Source organism: Anser cygnoides, chromosome 12 (genome assembly GCF_040182565.1).
Source record: "Anser cygnoides isolate HZ-2024a breed goose chromosome 12, Taihu_goose_T2T_genome, whole genome shotgun sequence".
NCBI classification, from domain to species: Eukaryota; Metazoa; Chordata; class Aves; order Anseriformes; family Anatidae; genus Anser; species Anser cygnoides.
The window spans coordinates 16,261,955-16,276,314 of NC_089884.1; the positions used below are offsets into that span (position 1 = coordinate 16,261,955).

The 14,360-nt window shown below is 37.9% G+C and overlaps 1 protein-coding gene across 8 annotated transcripts in view; it reads right to left on the reverse strand.

Moving 5' to 3' along the window:
- The window catches only part of FTO (FTO alpha-ketoglutarate dependent dioxygenase), a 243,600-nt gene that overhangs the window by 133,030 nt on the left and 96,210 nt on the right, over nucleotides 1-14,360 (reverse strand). For all 8 annotated transcript variants that reach the window (XM_048075341.2, XM_048075340.2, XM_048075345.2 and 5 more), the window contains one exon: nucleotides 1,834-1,958. In XM_048075341.2, coding sequence (XP_047931298.1) covers nucleotides 1,834-1,958 — 125 coding nt within the window. The remainder of the gene's footprint in view (nucleotides 1-1,833; nucleotides 1,959-14,360) is intronic.

Here is a 14,360-nt window from a genome sequence, read left to right on the forward strand (position 1 = left end):
AGCTCTGGCATTTGTGTGTCAGACAAGGCTATGTCTACAACTGCAACGTCGGCTCCAGCCTCTGATTAAATCATGAAATGTAAAAGCGGAGGCTAGAAACTCTGTAACCACATTATTTTTAAATGACTCTTGATTGCTGTGATTCCTGTTGACTTAGTATATTAGGAAATTATTATTAAGCTAAACAAACACTAAAAAGATATTCCACTCATTACAACTATTTAGCCTTGTTCTATCTCTAGAAAGCTTTCTGTTCTGGTTCACAATGAGGATGCATGTGTCCCAAGGAAAAGCTTTAAGTGATTTCCTCTGTTTCCAACGTAGCCAAACTATTTGCAGTATTTATGAAGTATGATGATGGAAAACAAAAAAACACAACCAAAAAAAACCTAAACCCAAAACACACAAACAATATAATTCCCTTAAATTTCTTAAAAAGGAAGAAACAAAATGTACATTACAATCTGAACAATATTATAGACCCACCTTACTGAGCTCTTTTCTACTCTAAGTTCTTAACTCACAGTATACAAATAAACATCACATATGCATAAGAAAGCAAATTTATAAAAACACCGTTTCTAAGTTGTAATAGGTGCTACTATGTAGCAATGCTTAATTTCTATCTAAAGCTTCTAAAATGTTTCAAGTGCAATCAATACAATTACTGGGAGCAGCAAACCCAGACAAGTGTCAGATCCGATATCTACAACTGACTTTCTAGTCAATCTAAGAAACTTCAGGACATTTCATAAGTTATACATTAAACAAACAAACAAAAAGAAACAACAAAAAAAACAGGAGAACTCTCTTATTTGGAACATATAGTGCAGGTCAAAAATCATGCCATTTAAGTGTTAATTTTGATAAACCAAGTCTCATAAAGAAAAGTTTGACTAAAAGCTGTATTTCATTGTAAGTGCATGACATCTCCTGATCTTAAAAGGAGCTATACATTTAGAAAAAAAATCAGAGACTAATAGGTATTATATGTAATTATTTACCATAAATAAGAAAAAATATATATATTAAATAAATATAGATCTACAGCTTTTAGAAATGTGAAAAAAGTTGACATGGACTCCATAGGTAAAGAGAAGAAGGCAGATGCTGGAAAGACAGTTGCATATGGCAATTTTTTTTTTTTTGAACTCACATATTTCTGGAAGAACTAGAAGTATGATGCAACTGTTTCCAAAATACATTAATCTGACTACAATCCAGTAATATAAATTTTTCAAATACAAACACGAACAACTTCTTAAAATTGTTAGTAACATCACCTGCTCATAATAGAGCAATATGTTCAATTTAAGAACCCACGTATAATGAAACAGTCAACCTGATGTGAACTCTAGAAATATGTACATGTATGCCAATCTCACCCAACACAATCTGGTTAACACAAGTAGGAAACCACAAGAAGTGTGAGCATTGTGAAGAAAGCAGGCAAAATGGACATCTTTTAGTATGGCAAGCCTGCTGGGCATAGTGCTCATATTGTTCATAGTATAAGGAAAACCTCAGGGCATTTAGGGCAACAGCAATCCTCAAATATCTATGCTGTCTATCTATCAAGGTATTCTCAATACATTGCACTACATAAGCACAGTAAAGGAGCATTCTACCCCACAAATTATATCTGAAATCAGAAGCAGAAACATTAAGTATTCTTCCATTCAGAGAAAAATACCAGTTGAACAGTAAAACTTGTGAATTTTTTTAAACATCTTTTTTTTTTTTGACTCCCTAGAAGTGGTTTAATAGAAGTATATTTGATATATAGACTTATTTCTAATTTCAATATCTCACTATCTTTCTCAAATTTCTCACCTTGCTGTCCACTCTTTACGTAGCCTTTGTCGCTCAGTAAGAACTAGCAAAAAGCAGCTGATGGTTTCATTCCTTTGTTCTTCAGTTTGCTCCTTTTTTCTAACTTCATGGAGGACCAGGCTTGTCTTAAAGGGAAAAAACACATAAAAATTATAATCTAGAAATAGGAAACAATGTGTAAAATTAATAAAAAGCCCATAAGCAAATAAGGACAGTAAATCGATACCTTTTTTTATTACACTTCCACTGCTGACAAATCAATACAGTAAATGATGGTTAGAAATGGCCACCATATATTCAGTATTTAATCAATGTACATGGCACATAAGGTAAACCTTAAAATCTCATTGCCTTAAGTAACATAACAAGACATTGTGCATTCTAAGGTTTTTTTTTTTTAAAGATATAATTCTTTTCTCTTTTAAACATTTTCTTATATCACATTATATCAGAAGCGTTTCCCTTGCTACAGCATTTGTTTGGGGGACTCCCCTGCAACCCTTTTATCCTACTGAAGACAATTCCTGTTTGTATTTTATCTTCTGAAAGGAACTTCTAATCACGTCCCCATGCTCTATTTGTCATGAAACATTTCAAGTAAACAAGCAGCAAAACTCTACCTTTTTTCCTTTATGGTATACACTGCAAATTGCTGGAAAAAAAAATACATACAGCAGACTTCGCTGTGGAGCAGGCTAACGCTCAGTCCCTGCAGAGCTCAAGTTGTTGGCCTTTCCAAATGTCGCATTAACAGTTAAACCAACAAAACTGCAGATCTATCCTTCAGTCACCCAGCCAGTCAACTCCAAGTCCATCACTCCTCCTTTGCATTCTACTACTACAAACTCATTCACAGTTTCCTCCTCTTCTTTCCCCTACGCTTCCCATGGCTGCAAACTTGGGACAAAACCAGAACGTGCTGATGCTCACTCAACTGACATGTACGCTGCTGTGCTGACTTGCACAGGCAGCAGTCCAACCACACCACAGAGCTTGAGTCCATGCTGAAGTCTTCTCCTTCAGTGGGAATAATTTATTTTTCTTTCTCTCCTTAAACAGCCTCTGATTTTCACTTAATTATCTTTGATATCTAAACTTCAGTCACATATTCCGCAACCAGACCAAAGTATCTAAATGCTTTTGGGAAGAATGCGACTAAATGGACAGAATCCTTACATAAACCTAGTTTATTCCATTGAAAAGGCGGTTAAAAATATGTTTCTAACTTGAGCACTTATGGAAGTGAGTTTCAAAACTCAACTCAAATATCACCAATAACTATAAATGCTTCCCCCAGCATGGCCTCTTTTATGGCAACATGACGAACAGGCATGGCATACAGCCTCCTTCTCAGCATCACAGTACACTTCAGTCTGTCCTGCCCAAATGGACATGCACAGATTCCTCTGGAGCTTCTGTGAGATAAATGGTCATTATCTTCAGGTTGTGAAAACAGGAAGATCTGTTCTTGGTCTGGCATTTTTTTTCAATGAGATAGAAGAATATGCAGATTATACACTTGTTACGCTATGCGAAGTAGCAGTGGCCTTGCTACCAAAAATGATGGTTCCAAAAGACAAGTGTAATACATATAGAAAATGTGTACATATATACATATATGTATAAATATACACGTATGCATATAGAAAATGCTTTTATTACACCAACATCAGATAACAAAGACCACAAAGCATCCGTCTTCCGCTCCACCTCCCTGATCTATCAGTTGGCCTACCAAAAGGCCTTACCCCATCATATCAAACTTACATATCAGAAAGAACAGTTTCTTAAAAAAAAATGAAAAAACAACAAAACAAAAACAAAAAAGCCACCAAACGTCCAAAACTCTGTCTATACAGATCGCATTCTTGACCCTGCTCTGACATTACAAAGCAAACAAAAAGCCAGGGAGTAATTTCAGATAAGGATTCTCTGACATGGGTTTCCCTTGCATTGACCTACAACATCTTTTCCACAAGCTCTACTATCCACCAACTTCAACAGGCCTGATCTTAGGCTCACTCCCAGGAACTGCACAGTTAAAGCAGGATTTGATAGAGGACTTCAACACGTGAGAACACACTCACATGAGATGAAGAGATGTACATCATGCAAGAGATGAAAATGAACAGTCCTTGCCATTCAGAATAAATATGCCTCTTAAGGCTCTAACTTTTGTATTTCAAGACTTTTGACACAGCACTACAGGTAAAACTTATCTCCATATAATAGCACGATCAGACTGGTCGCACCACACCAGGATTTCCCTTTCAGAATTCTTGGATACCCTTATTAATCACAATGGGACAGGGAAATCCACAGGAGATGGTGAAGCTGGTGATGGTGTAGAACTCTATTTCCCTCCAAGACTGCAGAAAAGCCACAAATGATGCAATGCCCAACAAATCTGATAGACCAGTTATTTGCAAGCAAAAAGCATCAAGATCCCCTAAATAAGTGGTTCCCAAAGTGTAGACCATAGAGAACTGATAGTTGCAAAGGACTTTTGAGTTAAAATTTGATCAAAAGAGGATGTCATTGGAGTTTTATCAGTCTGCAAAGCTGGGTGACCACTTCTCCAAATATTCAGAGTCACGTAATGCTTGTGTATGAATGCTGATGGCCCAGTCAAATTGCAACTTTGGTACTGCATTCCACTAACTTAAGTCCCCTTCTTCTATATCATAATTCTGGAAATTGAGCATAATTTAATTTTTACTGAGAGAACAACTATATTGCCCCAGACTTCTGTTAACACCTTTCATTTCTCTGGTGATGCAGACAGTTCAAGTCAAGTGCAGTTTGACACTGCCATCATAAACGCTTCTTTACTGAGCCCTGCGAGTACTGTTGCAGCTACCTTGAGGGTGAAATAGTACATTAAGCAACATACAACAACAATACATAGCAATTTAACTGATTTACTTGTTTCCTAAGAGTGCTAAGGGCAGTAAGGTTACCTGGAATACGAATGCAGGGTTTGATATGTAGCTTTTATAGAGGCATTTCTTAATAACTCGCTATTCTTATTGTCTCAATAAAAATCCTAAATTGTAATAAATAAAGCAGCATTCTGGGTAAAATTATATTACAAAACACCCTCCTTTGAAAAATTGGGTTTTGCAAGTAACTTGTTTTGGGATTTATTTTTAACAAGGGGATTCAATATATACCTTGACTGATAAAGGTCAAGGGTTCAAGAAACTCGGTCAAAGATGTTATCAGCTGGGAAAGCCATTTCCTCACATCAACACTGATAAAAATCCATCAGAAACCCAGCCGATACCACCCCTACTCTAAAGGGCAGGAATGACCTTCTTTTGAACATCACTATAGTTGCACATCCCATCAAAGAAAATCTGACCCCGTGTCTCAATCCTTTTAATGTTCTTTAATGACAGATAATTGTCTACAGAGGCCCCCTGTGCCCAATGCTGAGTGAAGCCTTCACTTTTCTGAACTGGACTCAACACTGACTCAGTGTTGTTCAGCACACTTGGGACCAGAGGACAGTCGAATAAACAAACAATGCAGCCAGCCCTACAGCCTGTCTTATCTCATCCTTGGGCTCACAGATTCTTGAGGGTGGTAATGTTTACAAATTGTTGAAACTTTCTTTCTTTTGCTTCCTGAGCTGGCAAAAAAATATCCTGGACAACCCAAGCAACAAGATTACGTAAATTGCTTATCACCTGGGGGAAGCAACTTCTTGTCTCATTGGCCAGCATGTCTCTTTAATAAATAGCAATGTTAACATCTTCAAATCTTCCCCATTTTTCCTTATAAATATATTTAAATATTTAGGGCATTTCCTTTGTAATTCCCAAATGGCACAGTCTTAAAAATAAGGAAAAAAACAACAACAAACAACCCACCTCTCAAAAAAACCAAAGTTATGTATGCATATATAAAGCAGCTGCCAATCTGGTCTTCTATGCGAGGCTGTTTAGCAAATGATATCCTTTACCCTCCTCCTGGTTCAATGGCAGAACTAAATATCTATTGCTGTACTGACATATTTACTGTGCAAGAAATGTATTTTAAAAGACCAATATCATATTAATCTCATTGCCACTGATGAAATATATCAGTGACATATGACTGAATAGAAACTGTTAGAATTATATATTACTGTTATTACTATTACTGTATCCAGGATACACGCTTAAAATTATGTTTTTTATTAGTCTTAAAGCTATTGTAACAGGATAACTGGTATACTTTTTTTTTTCTTGCATACACAGCAGAAGAAATTATATTCCAACACAAATAAGGGACTATTCTGCTTAACAAACAAACAAAGCATCCTCAGTAACACACTCGAAAAAACCACGCTGGTACCTTTTTAGTCTTTTAAAGTTTGATTACCATTCCTTCAATACGGACCTCTCAGGATTAGAAACATGTATAGCTGGAGACACAAAGCCTAATACTCTGTCAAACAAACTAGCCTTCAGTCTGAGCTGAAGTGGCACTTGGGACAGTTCATCTTTTGGTCCCACGTTATTGGGTCAACAAATGAGATTTTTCATTCCGAGTTAAAGACTGAATTTACTCATCACCAGTTTAAATAGGATAAGCTTCTGAATCTTTACTAATCACTTCCACTTTAATGTAGCAGTCATCTCTCAACAGTCAATAACTAGCAGAGGAAGGAAAAACAGCAAGTGTAAAATCTGTAAACAGGGCTACAATTTAAGCCTTTCTGCATCTTCCTTGTTATCTTTGTGACTATTTTGCTGTTAGTGTACCCTGATGAAAGTCTACAAAACCAGAACACTGTGCCTTTTAGAGACAAAAAGAACCTGCAATCTATTAAGCCATATTAATTTAACATGTCATAACTTCCATGTGATAAAAAAAGCTAGTAATTGCTTACAAACCACTGCTCATTTCTTCTTTGCTTTAAATTTTTTTAACTTAAAATATGAGTAAATGCAGCCATTTTCATTGAGATGTGGAAGTAGCCAGTATGGTTTAAGTTATCACCCAGCAATTTGGGCACATTAAACCCAATTCTCTGCCTTTTGTTTATTAATCCACTATGCCAGATATCACAGTTTCACTCAGCAACCCTCATGTTTTGGATGATATTGAAAAATGGCTCATGTTTGTCAAAGAAAGTTAAAAAAAAAAAAGGTAAAGAGGAAAAAAGTGTTGTTTATAGAAGCCAGCTGCTCTGGCTTCGGCGCCAGCAGCTCTTCATCCTGCTATTTTACGCTTGCAACCCCCACTGCCCCCACTGGCACAGGTACAACTAAATGTTGACTTCAATGCTTCAGAGAGCACTCAACTGATTCTGTACATGATTAATTGCCAAAGACATGGCTGACCATATGGAACAGAGAAAGCATCAAGTAATTCATACTTCTGTATATGATCATTTGGCCCCTGTTGTTTTAATGTACAGGAAAGAGCTAGTATAGCACAGACCTGGTGTCTTGCCCTTGACAGCCCATTAAGAAATCTCAAAGCACCTAGTTGAAGTTATGCTGTTGGCTTTTCAATAGCAGCCTAATAAAACAGAAGCAAAGCTTTCCAACTAGTCTTAAATCTTTCACATACAGTACATTAACCACTGCTGCTAAAACAACTGGTTTCTTATGATAGGAAATGGGATTTGATTTCTAGCCTCTGCATACTTACTGAAAGCCTTTTTCTGACCTTTGGAGGGTTTACAAAATCATTGTTCGTTTTTCCTGCCATTTTCCCAGTTTCTTGCCATGGTGATCCTAATAGATTTGTTTAAGGTTCACTACATTCTACTCTTACTAGCTGTTATATGCAAACTGTACAACGAAGGTAGGCTCAAGGGAGCTGAAAGGAAAGAAATCATTATTAACTGTTTTCTTCCTGAGAGTCAGAGAAGTCACTGCAACATCTAAAACAATTTACTTTTAAAGAGCCTATAAAACAAAACAAAAAAATTCCTGAAAGAACGCAATACGCTAGTGTGTGTTTTCTTTTATCAGACTGGAGACAAAACATCAACTTTCATTTGAGAAGGAAGGCCAATTTATTTTAAAACTGTGGTATTCTCTGGGATGTCTGACAGAGCTCAATGAAAAGAAAAAGATGCAGACTTGGAATATATGTCACTATCATTAACTACTTTATACTAGTTTTATCTACCGTTAACATCTTTTCAGTCATATTCAGTCAAGAAAAACATTTAATAATGTTTCCCTGTCAGGATTCTTAAGATGACAGTGCTAAAAAGTTAATCCCCATCCTCAGATCTTTTGGCAGTTTTGACATATGTTGGCAAGGATGTATTTGCTGGCACCTTCCAGTTGGAAAATATTTACATAGAGTTTTCTTGTCTGTGGATTTTCTAGTTGTCTAAATCACCTTCATGCTCTGAAAGGCCTTATGTGGGAAATCCTAATAATTGGACATTCATTAGCAGTAATTGTCCAGGCTGCTGAATTCAGCTAACAATACTAACACTCCAGCAGAATACATGAATAATCCAAAAGCCAATATAACACTTTGTAACTGTTTTTACTTTTACATGAAACACTGGCATATAAAAAGATGAGAAGTTCATACGGAGGTAAGATACTAAAGAGAGAGAAAACATGAGCTAAAATTGATAGACTACTTCCAACATTAAAATGAGTCAAATAGTACGCCTATATTTAAATAAAATATAAAGAAATGGAGAATGTTATGAAAGATTTGTTTTTTTGTAGGGTAAAGGGAACAAAGTCTCAAGTTTTCACAAAGATCATGGACTCTCCTCTACCATTACATTCAGAAGCACACAATCAGCTAAAGCACTTAAGCACATCTAAACTAAGCAAGTACATAACCCAATTATAGAGTAGAATGCTTGAAGTTAGACATATGCTTAAGCTCTAAATACAACAAGCCTACATGCATTAAAATGTAGGGAGCTCTGTCTCTCTTTGAGGTATTCACTGCTGACAACAAAGGATGAATACCTGACTTGATAGATGAGTAGTTCGACCTAGAAAAACCTACAGAGAGTAGATCACAAACATTTCTATAAAAACTTTAGGTCTCGCCTACACTAAAAAGTTGTACCATTTAACTAACTCTGCAGAGCTAAAGCAATACATTCTCTAGCTGTATGAATTTAAAGGTCATAAAGTAAAATAGGCAGAGCTTATTCCTACATGAGAAAGGAAATTACCTTTATGCCTATATAATTCTATCTATACTGGGGTCTTGAACCATATATTTAGGAAAACAGAATTGAGACAGAACTATGACCAAGTAGTTTTACATTATTCTGGCATGCCAAAACTGAACAAATTTCCAGCAGAGGGAAAAAAAAAAAAACCAACTAATTTTTTTGCTGGATAATTCAATGTGGTTACAATGAAAAATCTGAAAAAAAGTATAAAGACCAACACTTTCAAAATCTTTTTGCTGCACTAACCAGTTCAGCAACTGACCCACTCACAATGTTTGGAATAAGAGTGGCTTAGCACCTTCAGATGTATGGGTGAGTGAAAGGTTACCCTTTAGCCACATTCTCCCAGAGCACGGCCCCTCCACCTCTGAATGATCAATAGCACAAAGACAGAAGCAGGCCTACCATGCATAGTGGATTATATGAAGTGTAAAACATTGTGGGGGAAAAAGCTTTTGAAAGAAGTCAGGAAAAAGAAATCACGCTTGCAAGAAGATACAGCTGACAGGCTAGTCCCCAACAAGTGAATATGTTTGAAAACATTGTGAATTCAAGAAAAGAACGTGCCTTTTGTTTCCAAACCTACAGTGTGTCTTTACCCCAACTGTTGCCTGCATGGCTGAACATATGTTTTCTGAACAAGAACTGAAGCAGAAAGTGCTCTTTGTTATAATTCACTCCTTTGTATACACCTCCCTTTTTCCCATTTTGGTCACATGCAAACAGTAGTTATGCCGAACACTTAAGATCTGAAGGAGTGCTCAGCAGTATATGCTTCAGTGATTATTTACTATCGCTGAAATCAGCTAAAATGCAATACAAGACTCACTTCACTAATGTGCGCTCTGGACAGCTTACCTTTGGCAATACTGAATCACAGGGAGTACAACCTGCACTACTTTGCTCAGCAAGCTGACACAACCTTCATCATTGATTGCACACAGTTCTAAACAAGCACAGAAGAATTGTACAGTAAATGGCTGAATTGATTGAAATGAATACTATTTTGAATTAAATACTTATATAATTTTACTGATTCCAATCAAATAATTCTATATGTAAGCAAGGCTTTGCTTTGACTCATCTAATTTATACTGAAGACTTTGTATGGTAAGCTATGTAGAAGCTTCCTTTAAAATATTTACAGACTTGTACCAAAATCTCCAAACTAGAGCCTTTGCAGCACTCAAAACACAAACTGGAATCGCTAAGCTTAATACTATTGGTCACATGAGAAAATATTTTTAAACTTCCCCAAACTATGATTCCTCATATTCTCCATTCCTCAGATGGGCACACAGTGAGCCTAGATTCTGAATTCATGATTGCATTTCTGTTTGTGACTATCTTTCAGTGTTTACACTAGAAGTGTAATCTGCCGTACTATTGATTTCCTTGAACAGCCTACCTTAGTAGCTTTTTAGTATGGAAAAGCCTTGAATACCAACATTTTTCTCTCATCACTAAAGCCACCACCTGTTGCCATCAAGCCACCACCACCCTAGCCACTACACTTTCTAGCACAATGCCTTGTAAAAAATTGTGCAGATATTTGGGACATACTCTTGGTGTCATTAGTTTTACTGAAATAATTTAAAACACGAAGATTCAAGTTACAGAATGGGTTAAACACTGCAGAATGAAGAAGCTGCTAGCTACAATCAAATGAAATAGCAAGCCACTTATGTCCAGAAGTGCCTGTGGGCATGCTTTGTCTAAGACGTGCCATAGCAGAATAGCAATTTAGTACATATGCAAGATAACCACATACAGCTGAATCATATCTTCCAGTGACATATGGGTTTCAATGCCTTTATCATCCTCACAGTACTAAAGGCACTGGGTCTATGAATATCCCTGTGATAATGGGACTCTCACCAAGTTGTTTCAGAAATGAAGTTTTGTCACATTTGGCTCAAGTAACAGTTTCATTACCCCCAGTAGCACCATGACACACCTTTATGTAGATTTAAAATTCATATTCATGTAAGGGCAGTAGTACATACAAGCTGTCATGGCAAAAGGGAGAGAAAAAGAATTTAGAACAAGCCCCTGGGAAGACCACAGATGAAAACAAACAGAACCTGATATCTTATGCTTATTCATTTAATGCATGGGGAATATGACATTGTCAAGCAGCAAGCAGGATGACACCACTCATTGCTAGACATTGATCATGACAATAGCTTTTGGTAATCTGCTACTACGCAAATTGTGATTTTTGTTCCTTAACTGAAAAGTAGGTAATCTGATTTTAGTCCCCCATCCTCCTCTCATTCCATTGTTTTACATAAAAGAATATGCTACGCATTTAATATATAGCTGGGTACTTAATATATAGCCCTACAAATGGTGATGGCCCAGCGCTGAGGATGTGCAGTCTAAGCATACTAACACATACATACATACATACAACACACTAACAAACTAAAAAAAAAAAGGAACCAACAAAGGAACACAAACAGAAAAAGTTTATCGAGTTAATTCTCATCAGTCACGCAAAATATGTATAGTTACAACCTCAGATATAATACTTACAATACTTACAATAAATACAGATTCCTTCTGGGAGGGCAGGCAATTACTTACTTCTCCTGCACTCAGAGCACATGTAGGAACAAAGTCTTACACACTTCATCCTGAGTTCAGCATGTCTCTCATGATTTTCTCACACGCAAGCTCAGGAACTATGGGCTGGATGCGCAGACAGTGAGGCGGATTGAGAACTATCTGAAAAACAGGTTTCAGATGGTTGTGATCACTGGCACAGGGTCTAGCTGGAGACCTGTAGCTAGCAGTGTCCCTCACAGGTCAATACTGGGTCCAGTGTTGTTTAACTTATGACTTGGATGAAGGAATAGAAATGCCTCCTCAGCAAATTTGCTGATGATACAAAACGGGAGGAGTGGCTGATGCCCAGGAGAGCTATGCTGCCATTCAGTAGGATCTCGACAGGCTGGAGAGCTCGGCAGAGAGAAACCTCTTGAAATTCAGCAAAGGCAAGCGCAGGGCCCTGCACCTGGGGAGCAATAACCCCAAGCACCAGTACAGGTGGGGGGCTGATCTACTGAAAAGCAGCTCTGTGAAGAAGGACCTGCAGGTCCTGGTGGACAACCGTAAGCCAGCCCTTATGGCCAAGAAGGCCAATGGTGTCCTGAGGTGGATTAGGAAGAGTGTTGCCAGCAGGCTGAGGGAAGTGATCTTCCCCCTCTACTCAGGCCCGCTAAGGCCTTACCTGGAGTATTGTGTCCAGTTCTGGGCTCCTGAGTACAAGAGGGACATGGAGCTCCTGGAGCGAGTCCAGTGAAGGGCTGCAGAAATGATTAAGGAACTGGAGCATCTCTCATGTAAGAGAAAGCTGAGGCCGGGCCTGTTCGGCCTGGAGAAGAGAAGGCTCGGGGGGATCTGATTGATGTGTGTACGTTTCTGAAGGGAGGGTGTCCAGACAGTGGGGCCAGACTCTTAGCAGAGCCCGGCGACAGGCCGAGAGGCAACAGGTACAAACTGCTGCACAGGATGTTCTGTCTGAACATGAGGAAAATGTTCTTTACAGTGAGGGTGACAGAGCACTGGAACAGGTTGCCCAGAGAGGCTGTGGGGTCTCCTTCCCTGGAGATGCTCAAAATCCATCTGGACACAAACCTGGGCACTGTGCTCTAGGAGGCCCCACTTGAGCAGGGACTTTGGACTTGATGATCTCCAGAAGCTCCCTTACAACCTCAACCACTCTGTGATTCAAAGTGAGCTCTGCCTGATTCTGTATGCGTACCTTGGTATACTCTTCTCACAGACGGCACACGTGCAGTCTCCATTTTGTCAGACTCGACCGCAGCGGCTGGCGCTGCCAAGCTGGAGCACTCGCATGTGGTGCTCGCAGGCCTCTGCTCCTCCTGAGGACAGGCCGCTTGCCACAGCTCTCATCCACCACCACCAGGCCAGGAATTTAGAAACTTTCTCACTACTTAGTGTTCCTCTGAGTGTGATATATCTGTAAAACCTGCATTTTAAAAACTGGTTAATGCAAACTATAGCCAATTATTGATTATGTTATTTTGATAAATTTATGTTTCAGTAAAAAAAAAGAGTGCTATGCGCTGTACTTCCTGGACTTTATACGGGTATTTTGCACGTTTCCCTTTCATCGGAACGATCTAATGTCACAGTTATATGGATGTGACAAGTACCAACAAGCTAATAGCCCACTCTATCAAAATACTGCTTGTCTTCCATTAATATTTCCTGGTCTCCCTCTCATATGGGTCTGTTTTCATTTCATTGTGATTTTGGGGAAGGATTTTTGCTCTCTCTCGCTCTTTGGAAGGGAGCAATCAAGCTCTCAGTAATTAATTTATCTCCTCAGGAGAAAGAAAATAAAAGGTTCATTTTTTCATCCTTAAAAAGGAAGATTATCAACTAATTAACCCAACAATTAAAAGTACACACATAGAAAGAACAAGTAGCTCAGGGGAAAAATAAATCAGTTCAGAAAATTTTCAGATTTCCTTTGTCACCTACTAGTGCATTAAAAAAAAAAAACAACAAAAAATCTTTTTCAGGAAATATTTTAAGTTATAGTCTACTCAGGTTCTAAATGTTGTGATTTTGTCATGTTCATTTTTCATGAACATTAGACTATTTATAGATGAATACTAGAGAAATATTTTAAAGCTTGAATGGCCAACTATTTGGTAACTTCACTACACAGTAAAAATTATTATTCAGATAATTTTCATTAGTGACATATCATTCAATCAGGAAAAAAAAACTTTACCCTAAGATTCATATGCCTAACAAAGAAAACAAACAGTGCAATCAACAGATCTCTGCGAACATATGCATATCAATTACATTTTGAATAAAAAGTCATTTGCTGAAGACTTTGGTAATTCAGCAAATATGACATTTGCATGATGTGCTCACAAACTACGACAGTACAATTTGGAAAAAAGAAGGCACAGTTACTCTGCTATACTCTACAACAACACATTCAGTACAGTGCACTGTTGCATTTGCAGTTCTGGTGTTACCATTCACTCGTGTTTGCTTCTATTAGTGCATGAAATAAGAGAGGGGTTCTCAAGTTCAGCTGCAAAGTCCAGCTTAAGAGAGAGGTCAAAGGTGGCTGACTAATCACCTCTGCACCCTTTGGGAAGGATCGCTTAATCCACCAGTAGAAGTTACAGCAATGTCAAGGATGTAACAACATATATGGGCCAAGCATCTTTAACAAACATGTAGTGAGGACATGGCACAATGGAGATGTTCTCCATTAAGCTAAAAAAGAAAGCTTTGACCTGCGTTGCTACAGAAATGGAAGTTAACAGTATGTGGAAGAAGGTTTGACCTGTGTTCTTCACATACCACA